Here is a 13,765-nt window from a genome sequence, read left to right as displayed (position 1 = left end):
ATGAATTACTCAGGACCACCGTGAAATAGGGTGGTAAATAAAAGTTGGACCAATCTGACACAGTGTTAGTTAGATCACCAGTCTGCTGAGTTTTATGGACCATTTAGAGTAATAAATAAAATGTCGGCCCACGAAACATGTCGTCCCACTGGGAAAATGGCCAGTCTGTCCCTGCTTTCATTTGACTTTATTAAAGATATATGAAAATCCCTCCTTTGTCATCTATCAAGCTCCATCTTGTGTTTGTTCTTTCAGATCCCTCCCCTCACCAGAGGCAGAAACCACCAGCCACTGACCTATGCTACAAAACTGAAATCAGTAGTCTCATGGACTTCAACTCTCCAGATGCCTCACTGGATAAAGGTAGGACTTATTAGTGCTATTAAACCAAGTGTGGTTGGTGGGAGAATTAGCTGTCCTGTTGCAATGCTGCCTTTCCCTTGGTAGTCAGGCAAATGAGTGAGTCCACAGGAAGTTGAAATGGTTTTTAAGTGACTTTGCCAAAGCAACACCAAGAATATGGGAATTAGAGCAGTTTCTCTCATTACAACTTTTGCCCTGGCCCATGACAGCATGCTACCTTTTAAATAATTGTACATGAAACACAGAAACAGCTTTTGCATTTAGGTAAGTGTTTTCATGTTAGTGCTGCTGAAAGCAGTTTTTTAAAATGCAGTTTCATCACATTTCACTAAAGTGGTTTATATTTTATCAAGTTCACAGCTGATTTTGATCAAATTAAAGTTGGATTGCTATATAGTCAATATGCCATACCCATCTTATGCACTGATAGTATTTTACAGCCATAAACCACCCAAAAGAGCTGCCTATAAACTTTAGATTTATTCCCATGACTGTTGTCTCAACAGGCAGTCAAATATTGTCTCCTCCTCACTGTGGACAACCCCATGGTTGTATGCTTTCTGTTTCAATGTTTTAGGACTTTCATGACACGCAAGCGCTCTTGCAGAGAGGATCGAAGATGCAAACTGATGCACCAGTACAAAATTGTCTCTCCTACAGTGTATCCTGTAGGACTGCCAGCTGCTGCATGGTTCTTTAGTGTCACCTGGGCTGTCCATAGAGACTCTGTCCTCATTAGTGTCCTGCTTATGGGACACTATAAGAACTGGCTGCCAGTTCTCACTTGTCACCTTTTTACATCTGTTGATGCCGTGTTAGTACGGAGAGGGCTCATCAGTAGTACATGTTCCCAAAAAAGGGATCAAAGCAATCACCAGAGGTGAACTCCGGTGAGGGAATGCAACCAATTAATTCAAGGGCTAAACTTTTTTTTCAGGTAAATGTTAAACTTTTTTGGTAACTATATTCTTATTACAAAAAGTTTAAAAGTCAAATATTGGAAATGTAATGTCATATGAATTACCTTTACAAATCCTGTGTTTGCAGATGACAAGATAAAATTTTGTTTGAATTAAATATATGGACACATTTTTAAATGGACATGGTTTGGAGGTGCATACAAACATGCTCTCCTGCAGCATGAGACAGCTGGTGCCTTAGGCCTATAGTCATTTCCTGGGTACTGCAAATGTGCCGACTCAGGAAAAACACATACACACACAAAACCCCTGCAGTGGCCAAGGCCATGTATATCACTACAAGTTTCATCAGAATGAGAACAGGCAACTCAGGGGCTGTGTTATCAGCAAATTAATCTCAGTTCTGCAGTAAAAGAGAGAGACAGGGGAAGGAGAGCAGAAACAAACATAAGCAGCGAGCACTGGATCATTATGGAGACAGGTGCTGCTTCTGCACATTAAGTGGATATGATGTCACTAGATAGGAAGGTCAAAGCGAATAAGTCAAATAGGGCTTCTAGGGAAAAAAAAAAGTAAGGATTGGAATTGAAGGGGTGACAATGGGGAGAGACAGATGGGAAATGAGCTGAAGTGCATTATGAAGAGGAGGAGCAGACGTTGAAATATTGCACAAGGACACTTCTTTGCCTGCATACACTTGTGATTAACGAGAGAAAATCATGCAGAAAACAGGGGAGTGGTGACACAGATTAACAAAAGAACCCAAAAGAACGACAGAATGTGAATGTGTGGATGTAAGTGAATTTGTAGTGGTCTTTGCTGAGTACTTCTATTTTTTTTCATTTGCTGACACTCCAAAACACCTGCCCTCATTCACGTTCTGCTTTAGCCACTTGGAGGGAGGCAGTTAAATCTCTCCCTTAAAGTTATCCAGACTTCTATACTGTAGTTTGAACACATAAATAATTCCTCAGCGAGGCTTAGACAGTCGTCCAAGTGACTCATATCACTTAGTTATGCCAGAGAACAATAACTAGAGGAATGGTAATGGCACACAAAGGTCTGAAGCCACAGTCACTTGTAGAAATTCTAACAGTAGATTTTATTTAGTAACCAAAATATAAAGAAATAGAAATGCAACTTTAACCTGTTTAAAAAGAATTATTGTTGTCAAACTTTTATGCATGTAGATGGACTTCCTTAAAATCTTAAGTGTGTGATGTTTTTAAAAAAAATAGCATGTCTACCTGCTTGTGTGCTTTGTGTTTTTATCAAGAAAAGCCAAAGTATTAAGAGATAGACTTTCCAGAGTGAGCACAGCGATCTTTGTCACTTTCTAACTGCTTTATTAGAAATGTTCCACTGAGAGGTACAACTTAAAGGTCATAAAATCAAAATAAGTCAAGAATTCTCACTTGCCCTTGTCTTTTCTGAAGTCTTTATTTAAACAGGCTTCAAATGGAGAATTATTTGGTTCCAAGTTGTCAGTGTGCAGTAGCCCTCTGAGTCAGCAGTGGGCCACAATGCAAGAAGGTCAAAGCCGGCCCTGTTCATCACAATGCATCACAGTACAGCATGGCTTCTGCTTTCCATTCACATACTGAGTCCAGCACATTAAATCTGTCTGCCCCAGTGATTCAGTGGCATCTTCATAACCAACATTAGAACAACATGTGGTAATTTCCAAAATATATGAAAAACAACCAGCAACAGCAAAATGCGCTGCAGAGAAAATGTGAAGGAAAAAATGCTGTTAAAACCGACCAAGGAAACAAAAGTTCAACATAGATTACAGTAGCTCTCTTCTGGCTTTCTGTTAAGCAAAGTGATTGATCAGAATATCTACATTCAGCTGGCAGGCCCTCACCTTGTCTTCTCTTTTAGTCTGTTTACCGCTCTGATGAATTCCTCTTTTTTTGTGAGTAGCTGTCTGTCAACTTGGAATGGGCTACTGCCTTTCTGCACATAAAATGTAAATTAATAGTGTCATAGTAGCAACTTAAGTGTAAACCCATCATTTGTGACACTACGTAGCACACTGGAAAGTGAACTTCTTGTGAAAACTTGTCATATTCAAAGAAGAGGTTGACAGTGAATATAGAAACTTTAATAAGGACTGGACCAGGAGGTAAGCACACATATATAATGCAAAGGTCAGTCTCATCATCTGCTCAGCGAATAAAGATATATTGTGTGCAGGCAACTCAAAATAACCCATGCCAATTTTAATTATGAACTGGCTATCCAGCAGGCTAAGATGAAGAAAGAGAAAGAAAAAAAAAAACACTTTAAAGTACTAGATAAGTTCCTCTTGAACTTAAACACAAAAATGGCTTTTTCATTTATTTAAGTCAGAAAGCTTGGCGACTAAAAAGCAATAAGTTATGAAGAGTATGCTTTTATTGACTTAGAGCCAAAAACTTGGAAAAAATGTAGAAAATACAGTGCACATTGTGGTTATTTTACATCCATTACCAGCATAAACAAGATGCCAATGTGTGGGCATCGAACAATATATATATGGGAAAATGTAGTTGAATCTATTTTTTTTTTTTTTTTTTTTTTTTACAGCAAAATTTTATAAACTGTCCATTTCAAGAATATCTGTGCTTCATTCGGTTGATGTGGGATATGGACTATATTCCACATAGCAGTTTAGAAAAAGGAACCAGGATTATTTCTGCCTATTTCTAGAACAGTTGGTCATATTTGTCTCACTGGTTTGTTTGTAGGTAAACGTAAAGCTACTAAAATGGCAGTCAGTGTACAAATCTGAAACTAAGGTCCACATATAATTTTTGTTACAGCTTGTCTGTTACACAAGCTAGAAATGAGTTTTCATTAGTCTAAGCTCACCATGAGAGGACATAGCGAGTAAACATGCTGGTTGTCTTTGCCTTAATGGATTTATAAGATAAATGTTATACAGTGTTGATTAAAAACAGTCTTTTTGTTTTGTTCTCAGAACCTTCAGGACACAAATACTCTGTATTCTATTCACTTTAATTAGATTTTTCTATATTTGTTTTACCTTTGAATCACATCACATCAGGCAGGTTTTGGATTCACACTTCTCTGCTGTTCTGTGCCAAGGTGATGTAGAGGTGTGTTCGCTATTTCTAGAATCCACCTTGGATTCAGGTTTGACATAAGGCTAACAGGTCTGGTACAACCAGTCACCGGTATAAATACATCCTGCTCGCCCTTCAATGGCCTGCTGGCAGCTAAACTAAGCTGGAGTCTGGCAGCAGGGGTGATGGTGGGGCTGGCATGTTTGGATGATCGCTTAGCAGCACATTGGTGTCTGTGGTTATGTCTCAATTAGTACTGACTTTGAAGGTTGCACAGAGTGACAACAGATGCAAATACTGTGGTTTAGAAATACCAGGAATGACTAAAGCAAGCTGATCTGGTTGGGTAGAGACATTAGTAGTAGTGAGACGAGTGTAATAAAAATGTGGAGGAGCTGGCAATTTAGACAAGACACAATCTTTTTGGAACAAAAGTCATGAACAGTACAATGCAATACCTTTTGGTATTATCTAAACTGAAAATTAAAGCTTCAAATTGACATTTTAACTTTACCCACCTTATGTTATTTTTTTTTTTTTTTTGTCCAGAGTAAAAAGAGCATAAAGGTGGAAGTGTAGAAAAGATTATAGTCAAGGGAATGACAACGTCTTCAGGGTTATAACAAATCTGCAACATTTTTGTCATATCCCTTCAGTTGTGGTTAATATCTAACTAATATTTGGAAAACCCTGTGGGGCAAAAAAGATATTTTGCAGTTATTTGAAATGGAAAAAGGATATGTCACCGCTTCAAACAGTCAGCCTTTACTTTCAGTGATGCATTGCAGTGCCACTGAGGCAGGACTAGCACTGTTATTACAGACTGCTGCCATGGGCTTGTCTAAGCAGCTTACTGGAAATGAAAATGTAGCTAATGTATGCTTCTAAGAAAAGGGAAAGGTGATATAAAGATATCCAATACTTTATTGTCAAAAAGGCATAACATCTTACCGTGGTGATGTACCAGCAGATTTAAAAAAAAACCCTTCATATCTGCTCTTGTCTGGAGGTGTGGAAGGGTCTTACATCTTTTATTCACCTCACATAAAATATTCTCAGCCTTGTGCTTCTGTAACAGTTTTCTTTTTCTTCTCTGTCTCTTTACTTTTTTTTTTTTTTTTTTTTTTTTACAAATTGCTGGGATAGTATATAGTCATGAAACAGATACAGTATAAAGTACACAAATTTGCAAAAACCTAAAAACTAAAGCTGTCTTAATTAGAGATAATTATTGCATTTGCTAATTTTTGTTATCTCACATGCAATGTGACCTTTGTTTTGTTTGCCTAACACCATTTTGCTGCCACTTGTGTTTAAACTGCCCAACACAGGGTGACCTGAGCTGTAAGGTCACATACCATATGAGCTAAAATGCTCTTAGCAGCTGAGTCACCAGTACAGCTCCCAGCCAGCTGGACCTTTCCTGAATGTCATTTTCTGCTTCCCTTCACATATTACCTGTCTGTCTTCAGTGCTGTATGGATGCGAAATGCCAAAAAAGATGTCTTCACAGAGTAAAAGAAAACAAATGAAGTCCTAATACTGAAATCTGCATTTTCCTTTTACCTCGCTGGCGGGCTTATCGGTGCTCCAGCAGGGTTGAAAATTCAAGTAACCGAGAACAAATTGGCTGTAATTTTCTGTCGAGTGTGATTCTGTCATGACAGAGGCTCTTTAGATGTTTTACAACAGGTCAGATTTCTGCCAAGACTGCATGTCCGAGACACCTCCCTGCAGTACTTTTGTTGTACAAGTGACAAGTATTGTTGCTATTTTCTATCCATTAGTTCACACTTTGTGACTTGTGGGCTGACATTTCTTGCAGAGGTGTTTCAAGGTTTTTGCAGTGCAAGCTGCCCTGTTGAGAATGATAACAGTGGCAGGAATGAGGGAAAGTGGCGATTTATGAGGACAGGGTGTCCATTAACACAGACATTATGTGTAGTGTAATGGCCATTGGTCCTGTATTGAAGACAGGCCGTGAAAAGATGGACACAACTTGTTCAACAGCTGCAGTGATATAAAGTTTGACCATCCACACCCATGCACACATACACTGCAAACACTCACACCAAGCCAATACATAGCCGATCTTTCTCTTGTGGGTAATTTTACACCAATGTGTCTCTCCCGAAACGATGACGGAGTGACATATTCTTGGCTGTGTGAGGCAGTGCTTGCGTTCCTTTCAGGCATAAATGGCTGCAGAGAGATTGGCCGCTCCAATTGATTTTCACTTAAAGGATAATGCTCTCAGCTCATTCTCTCCTGGCATCCAGAACATGAAATTATGCAGCGAAACAGGAGTAAACTGCAATTTACAAGTAAATATTTTTTCATCATTATGCAGTCAGTTACATGTATGTCACAGCCAGCTAATTTTCTGTTGTCCCTCAGCCCCTGCAGTGTGATTTGATGGTTTCTTAATGTAGTGTAAACAGCCACTGCATATCAAGTGCATTCTTTTCATTAGGAAAGCAAAAGGCGTACTAATTAGTACTTTATCTTCATAAGTGTCTGAGCTATGGTTGGGCCTTCCCTTGTTACCTTGCCCTATTAGTGTATCCCCACAGGTCTGCCACAATAATAGTGGAATTAAAATGATGTCTGTTGATGGCAAGGTTTGTTTTAAATTGTGAAAAAAAAAAAAAAAAAAAAAAAAGTCATAATGTAGCTGAGTCATCCCCCACTTCACAAACTATCCTCTGCAATTTTACCAGTGTGTAAAAAAAAAAAAAAAAAAAAACAACAAAAAAAGAACAGCTCGACATGATAGATGGTTTTGTTATATATTTAGTGAGATTCAACTTCTTCTTTTCTCCAGTTAGGGGAATAGCTGGGTCATGTGTTATCTCTGGATTTGTTCTATTGAGTCAGTACTTTCCAGGCAGTCACATTTAGTCCATTTTGTTCAACAACTTAAACTGCAGCTCTTTCTCTTAATGGCATTACAGGATTTTTGTTACTGATTAATGAAACAGCATTGTGACTATTGAGACGATAAGATTCAACAGAAATCAGAGAGTGGGTCCCAACAATATAACTCACCAGCTCCTCCAGCAAACTGCAGAATGCACCTTTGTGTGTTATCATGAAGGGAAATCACCATATACTCAATACTCATCTGTCTTCATAAAACCTTACTGCTATATTGTTCCAGCATGTTTGATGCATATTCTGCAGGTCATGCGAGCACAAAGGAGGAGATGGAGGAGCTACAGGCCTACATCTGCTGCAAAAAGCCCTTTTTAAAAAAAAAAAAACACTGTTCAAATTCTTTAATGACAGCATTATGCATGGACACAGTATGTAATGCAATTCTTTTTGTTAGCATCTTTATTGTTTTGCAGAGAGGGATTGTAATCTTCGCTGTACTGAAGAGGCAATCAAGACAGCTTTTACATCCGCTTTGAAATGCTTTGTGATCTTGCTTCATCATGCTTAAATGTGCCTTTGGTCGTTTTTCTGCTATAGCTGTTTACTTGTATTATTTAATAATAGAATACATGTACACACTGTTGATAACACTGTTTTTAAGCTGGATATATGTTTTATTCAAAGCACTGTGAAGGCCTGATGTAATGAGGCAAAATTCATTGCTTGACAATTGGTGTTTAGTTAATAGTTAAACCATTTTTTAAAGTTAAATTGCTCACTTTTCCCACTCTACATTAGTTTGCAGCGCCGTTACCGAAGCCTAATGTGACAGAAAATAATGTGAGTCCTCCATCAGAACTTTCTAATTAATAGAGTTTAAAAAAAGATGGATTAACACAGTTTAAGAGCAAATCAATGAGGATCTGATATTATAGAACTATCAAAGTTTTGTTCTACATTTAGACATATAGAGGCACATGAAGTTTGATTAATTTGTAAACGTGCTTTAACTTGAAAAACATTGTTATAGAAAAAAGAAAAAACCTCAAGATACAATGTTTCAGCTGCCAGTGACTCTTATTCCATCTTTAATTTTTTGGGGCTTTTCTATTACTGATTTTCTAACTGCATTTTAATTAGAAAGATTACATTTTATTACGTGAGTCATCACTGAAACGGTTTTATCTTGGTCCTTGCATATAGATATATAAATTTGAATTATTGTTCATGCTTGTTTAAAAGCAGCGGTCGTTCTCTTCAGCTACTGCATTTCTAGCTCTTCACTGCCTGTTCGCATCTGAGTGAAGATGCTAAAATTGAAGCAATACAAAAACAAAACAGACAACAAAGAAAAGAAAGAAAGAAAAAAAAATAACCAAATAAAGACAAAAATGAGACAAAAATAATCACAAATATTGCAGACCTGGATCTGTTTTTAATGACAGACTGGCTTCAAGCACAAAAATGTAAGATATACACAATTATTTAAATGTTAAAACATTTTTAAAAGTATGTTATGTCATGTTATGTTTTCTTTTAAATTAAAACATTTCTATATATTCAATTTATTGGAGGTGTGTGTGTGTCTTACTCCACTAAATACTGAAAATATCCTGTGTGAATCTCCTCTTTTTGTCTCTAAATTCAGCTCGTTTTGCACAGTCTAGGCTTCATTTTTATTTTATCCATCTTCTTTGTTAAAGTACAGTAAAAGATATACAAAAATTCAGACTTACAACCATGAAAAAAATGTATTAAATTGAAAATATTAGTGTGCAGCATATAAGGTATGTGTTTAAGGTATTAGCTCACTCAGACTTCAGCTTTTCAGCTGGCAGGCCTGTTCTGATTACACTACAAACAAATCAACACTGTCCAACCTGTTAGCCCACACTTTGGCTTTGCTCCCTCCTTCACTGCTGCACGTGTGTGTGTGTGTGTGTGTGTGTGTGTGTGTGTGCGCGCGTGCATATCTGTTTGAGTAATGTGGGAAAATCCTACTGACCCGCCTGCTCAGCTCCTCCTTTTCCTTACCTTAACTATCTGAGCCGAGGGGGGAGGGGCCGGGTGTACTGTATCACTGAACCCGTGGGAGTTGCCTTGAACAGGTACATTCAGAGAGAGAATGCCACAACGGGAGCGACTGGGTCTATTTCCTGGTGTCAACTGAGCCTGTTTTTGGAGGACAAAATAGAAAATGGTGGAGTTTGAGTAAAGGCCACTTGTGAAACAAGATTTTTTTTTTTTTTTTTTTTTTTTTTGCCTGTCTCTGCACTGAAAGTGTTTAGGACACACTTGACAGATCCTGGAATCCTCTGGAAAACTCCCCTCTCAGGAGGGGATGGGGTCAAACAGGGAGCGAGGAAAGCCTGGTGAGTGGAAACAAGTGCTGCAGCGGCACTTTAATGTACTAGAGTGTGAAGTGAGCATCAGTCCAGCACTTTTTAAAGATTTTACATTGTAGCCTGGACCAGCATCTTACTGGACCCAATAATCCAGAATGTGGGAAGCTGTTCATACTTTTAACCCACAGGGCATGGTGTTAACATGTTGGCAGGTGTCAGGTCTGATTGTGAGTCACATGTTGCAGCGTTGAGCCGTTGGGAGACTTTAACCTGCACTGACCTTAAACTAACTGTTATTATGTGAACACAGGGGTAGGCAGTCCACAAATAATTACCATCATTTTCCAGCTCACTATTTTAGTTAAGTGTGGGCTGTTTTTCAATACTTAAGGATGTAAGGATTTTTCCCACCTCTTCGTGACTAGGTCATACTTTTGAGAATTAGCTGTAAAGTTGTTCTCCAGACAGTATTTTTATTGTAATGTAAAGCTGGCAGTGTGATGTGTACATATCAGAAACACTGTAAGTTGCAGGTTTAAAGCCTGTATGCAGAAATTTAGCAGTTTGTTCTCACATGCAGATCCTAACTGAAAAGTGTCAGATAGGATCTGCGAAAAAAGAATGTAGAAAAAACTCTTGTTTTTTTTTTTCTTCTGTTCTGCTTCCAAATACCTTTATTTAATCTGTATATTAGGAGCTGGATTTCATCTCAGCCTTGAACTAAAGATAAACAAGACACAGAGGGAGCGGTTAAAACAGAGATTTCAACCCTCAGGTTTCTGTTGTTTATGTCTGTGATGCCATTCTATACCTGTGGCATAAAACTGATTTAACTGAGATTAAAAACTTTCAGGCCTAATCTCGAGGTGTGGTTCTCCCTCAGTCTGTGCATTTAAAAGCAAAGCCAATCACCTGGAGGTAGTGAATGTTCTATGTAGGTGTGGTTATTTATTTGCTGTTGCACTCAGTTACGCTGCTTTGTGTCTCTTATTTCTCCAACAACCACCACTGTTACCGCTTTGGTAATTTATGGTTTGTCTGTGCAAACTGGAGTAGGAAGCTATTATTGCTTGAAACTATAGCAACATCTTATCCATAATCCCAAATGTTGATTATGACAGATTCAGACAGAATAGAGAGAAACCTGTTTAGTTGGAATCATCAAAGTGTTTAATTTTACATCAAATCACGATTATTTATCTTTACAAGGCCGACCAGTCAGCCATAGACTTCTCCGATTACACTGCTCTGCTTGTGGTGGCTGACTTACTGTCAGAGTGGACATGAGCCTCTACATAATACCCTCTGTGGACATACTTGTAAAAAAGAAACTTTTTGGGACACCAGTAGAACACTTGTTACTGTCTGACCTGACACTTATGGGGATCAGGGTGTGTGGGTTTGCAACTGTTTATACTGTCTTTACATGCTGCCAAATGAGTGCATTTGTATGGCTATCCTAGCTAGCAAGATATGTCATGTCAGGCTTCTGCCATGAATTTCTATATTGTATCTCAGGCGTAGCACACACACAAAGGCAACACATAAATATAGCACACAGAGTCCATAGTTGACAAGACTGTAGACTAAAAACAAATAAATAAATAAAACAAACAAAAAAACTCCATCCACAGACAAAGCTAAAGCTAAGTAGTATGCATGTAATTATTTTGTCAGGACTGACAGGCGATGTCAGAACATTTTCCTGCCCTTCAATGTAAAAGCAAAGCATCTCAGTCAAATACAACCACAATGAACAGTATGACAATCCTTGTGACCATTCTTTACACAAACCCCTTCATCTAAACAAATATCCCTCTAACTCAAGGTCTTTGTAAGTCTACACTGAGTCAGGTATATTTGTAACAGATCATGTGTCATTATATTGTTTTATGAAGAAGTGTACTCCATTATGTTCTTGCATTTGCATTCCTTAGTGTAGTCAACAAGTAACTTTAATGTGTACACAGGGAAATGTAAATGTAAAAAACTCAAAGTCTCTTTAGCTACGTTTGCACCAGCTTAACTAGGTTAAATCTGTTGTTGTTACACATAAGAACAAGAGGCAGGAGTAAGGGAACTCATTGCACTGGAATGCATTTTTGAGATTTTTTTGTTTATGTATCCAAAGTACAAATGCAAGATGTACATTGATCAAAATATTTGTGTTTGTATGGGGCCTTAATCAAAAGACCTTCTTTACAACTTTTTTTTACAGTGCCTCACTGAGGGGCATCATGTGATTGTTTACAAGAGTAATTAAAATAAAAAAAATAAAATAAATAATAATAAAAATAATAACAGTATTATTAATAACAGTAATAATAGTATTATTATTATTAATAATATTTTAAAAATATAATAATAATAATAATAATAATAATAATAATAATAATAATAATAATCAGCATCATCATTATCAGAAATAGGGGAAAAAGGAGGGATGGAACAGGAGTTTATTTCTAGCAGTTGATGTGATTTCTGCACATGGCCAGGGGACAGATGCATGCCTGTGTGCCTGCTTGTGTTACCAGTCAGCTCTGTTTGACAGCATAATTGTGAGAGCAGCTGATTGTGGTCCTGCTTGTGTAATTGCCATCTTTCACTGACTCTGCCTCAGGTGAATGCAGCGAAAGGATCATGCAGGCACTGGCGAGTTTCTCTACATTGTTGCACACACAAGTAACAATTTCTGGCAAGTTCCTGACAATCAATTATCTGTCAGAATCAAGTCAGGGGTAATGCAAGTGGATTTATGATAATCATGAGCTGTGCCACTTTCTTAGCACATAAACTTAGTTTATTCTACATTGAGGTTGGATTGATTGCTGCCTTGATAATCCGTCTCTCGATGACTGTTCACATACACCCCAAAGCAAAAGCAAAGATTAATTTGATTGCTTCCAATTTTACTGGTTGCAAGTCAAAGTCATCCCTCTGTTGGTGGATGTTGTCAGACATGTCCATTCCTCCACTGCTCGTCAAATTTACACAGATAGCAATACTGGCTCTTAGCACTGAAAAAAGTGACTCACAGTGACACATCTTTTAACTCTTGTAGTTTTATTTACTGAAACTGTCAGCAGATGCTCTGCTCATTTTTTTTTTTTATAAACTAATGTAACTCCACAACCATTAGCTACACATTCCAGCTTCTGAATCTGATTGAAAATCTTCAGAGTCCAGATTGTTTTGATGCCTCTGTGTTCCAGTTTGTCTGCCAAATCATCACTGTCATCTTGGCAGGGGTTGTAAAAAAAAAAGACAGTTTTTATTTTTGGGTAGGAGTATGTTTACTGATGTGTGTGTAGTTGATTTGAACGATTGCAAGGTGTTATCACAGTGACAAGTATGCTGACTGTTTGTGTGTGTGTGCGCGCGCGCATGTGTTTGTACATGCGAGTGCGCAATGAAATATCCATGTTTGCACAATGTCTGCCTTCTCAGTTGGCCCTGATAGTTAATAATAACACCATTACCTCTGACACCAAAGGTCACTTCTAAACTATTTGCTCTCAGTACTCTCATGCATACACACGCTGCTTTACACAATATGGCACACATGCAAACACCACTTAGCCACGTGTCTAATCTAATCTGTCCAGCCATCTAACAGGAACAATACAATTCATGTGAATGCAGATACATCTTAACAGAACACTTGAATAGAATTTACTTTATTCCGTCACATAAGACAGGGTTGGATTGTTACTCACAGTTCTGTGTAAACATGTTGAGTCATCCCTTATTTTCTTATGTTTTGTTTGCGGCAATTCAGATTTTCTTGCAATCTTTCAAAGTGGTCTCTGGAAGTTGTTATTGAGGTCTTCTGTCATCTTCTCTTGAGTTTTTCTTTGAACAATCTTTACCTTTTTTCCCGCTTTCAGTTTAGACCAGGGGTAGGCAACTCTGGTCCTCGAGTGCCACAGTCCTGGAAATGTTAGTAGTTTCCCTGCTGCAACACACCTGATTCAAATGATTGTGCAGAATTTGATGTCAAGTTCTGCACAAGTCTGCTAATTAGGTCTGATGTTTGCTCGATGTGTTGCCGGAGAGAAACTCCTAACATTTGAGGACCGGAGTTGCCTACCCCTGGTTTAGACATTGTACTTGGCTATTTTTAAAGAACTGCATTTTTATTTGTTTGTTTTAATTAATTAATTTGCATCCTTACAACACTGAATATGAA

At 38.0% G+C, this 13,765-nt stretch overlaps 1 protein-coding gene across 6 annotated transcripts in view; it reads left to right on the top strand.

The window, feature by feature from the left end:
* The window catches only part of kazna (kazrin, periplakin interacting protein a), a 121,949-nt gene that overhangs the window by 63,571 nt on the left and 44,613 nt on the right, over nt 1-13,765 (top strand). For all 6 annotated transcript variants that reach the window (XM_079239536.1, XM_079239538.1, XM_079239537.1 and 3 more), the window contains exon 2: nt 256-363. In XM_079239536.1, coding sequence (XP_079095662.1) covers nt 256-363 — 108 coding nt within the window. The remainder of the gene's footprint in view (nt 1-255; nt 364-13,765) is intronic.

The sequence above is a fragment of the Telmatherina bonti genome (genome assembly GCF_933228915.1).
Source record: "Telmatherina bonti genome assembly, chromosome: 4".
Classification (NCBI taxonomy): Eukaryota; Metazoa; Chordata; class Actinopteri; order Atheriniformes; family Telmatherinidae; genus Telmatherina; species Telmatherina bonti.
The sequence above is the reverse complement of the archived record's forward strand: the minus strand, read 5'-3'. Positions and strand labels throughout refer to the sequence as shown.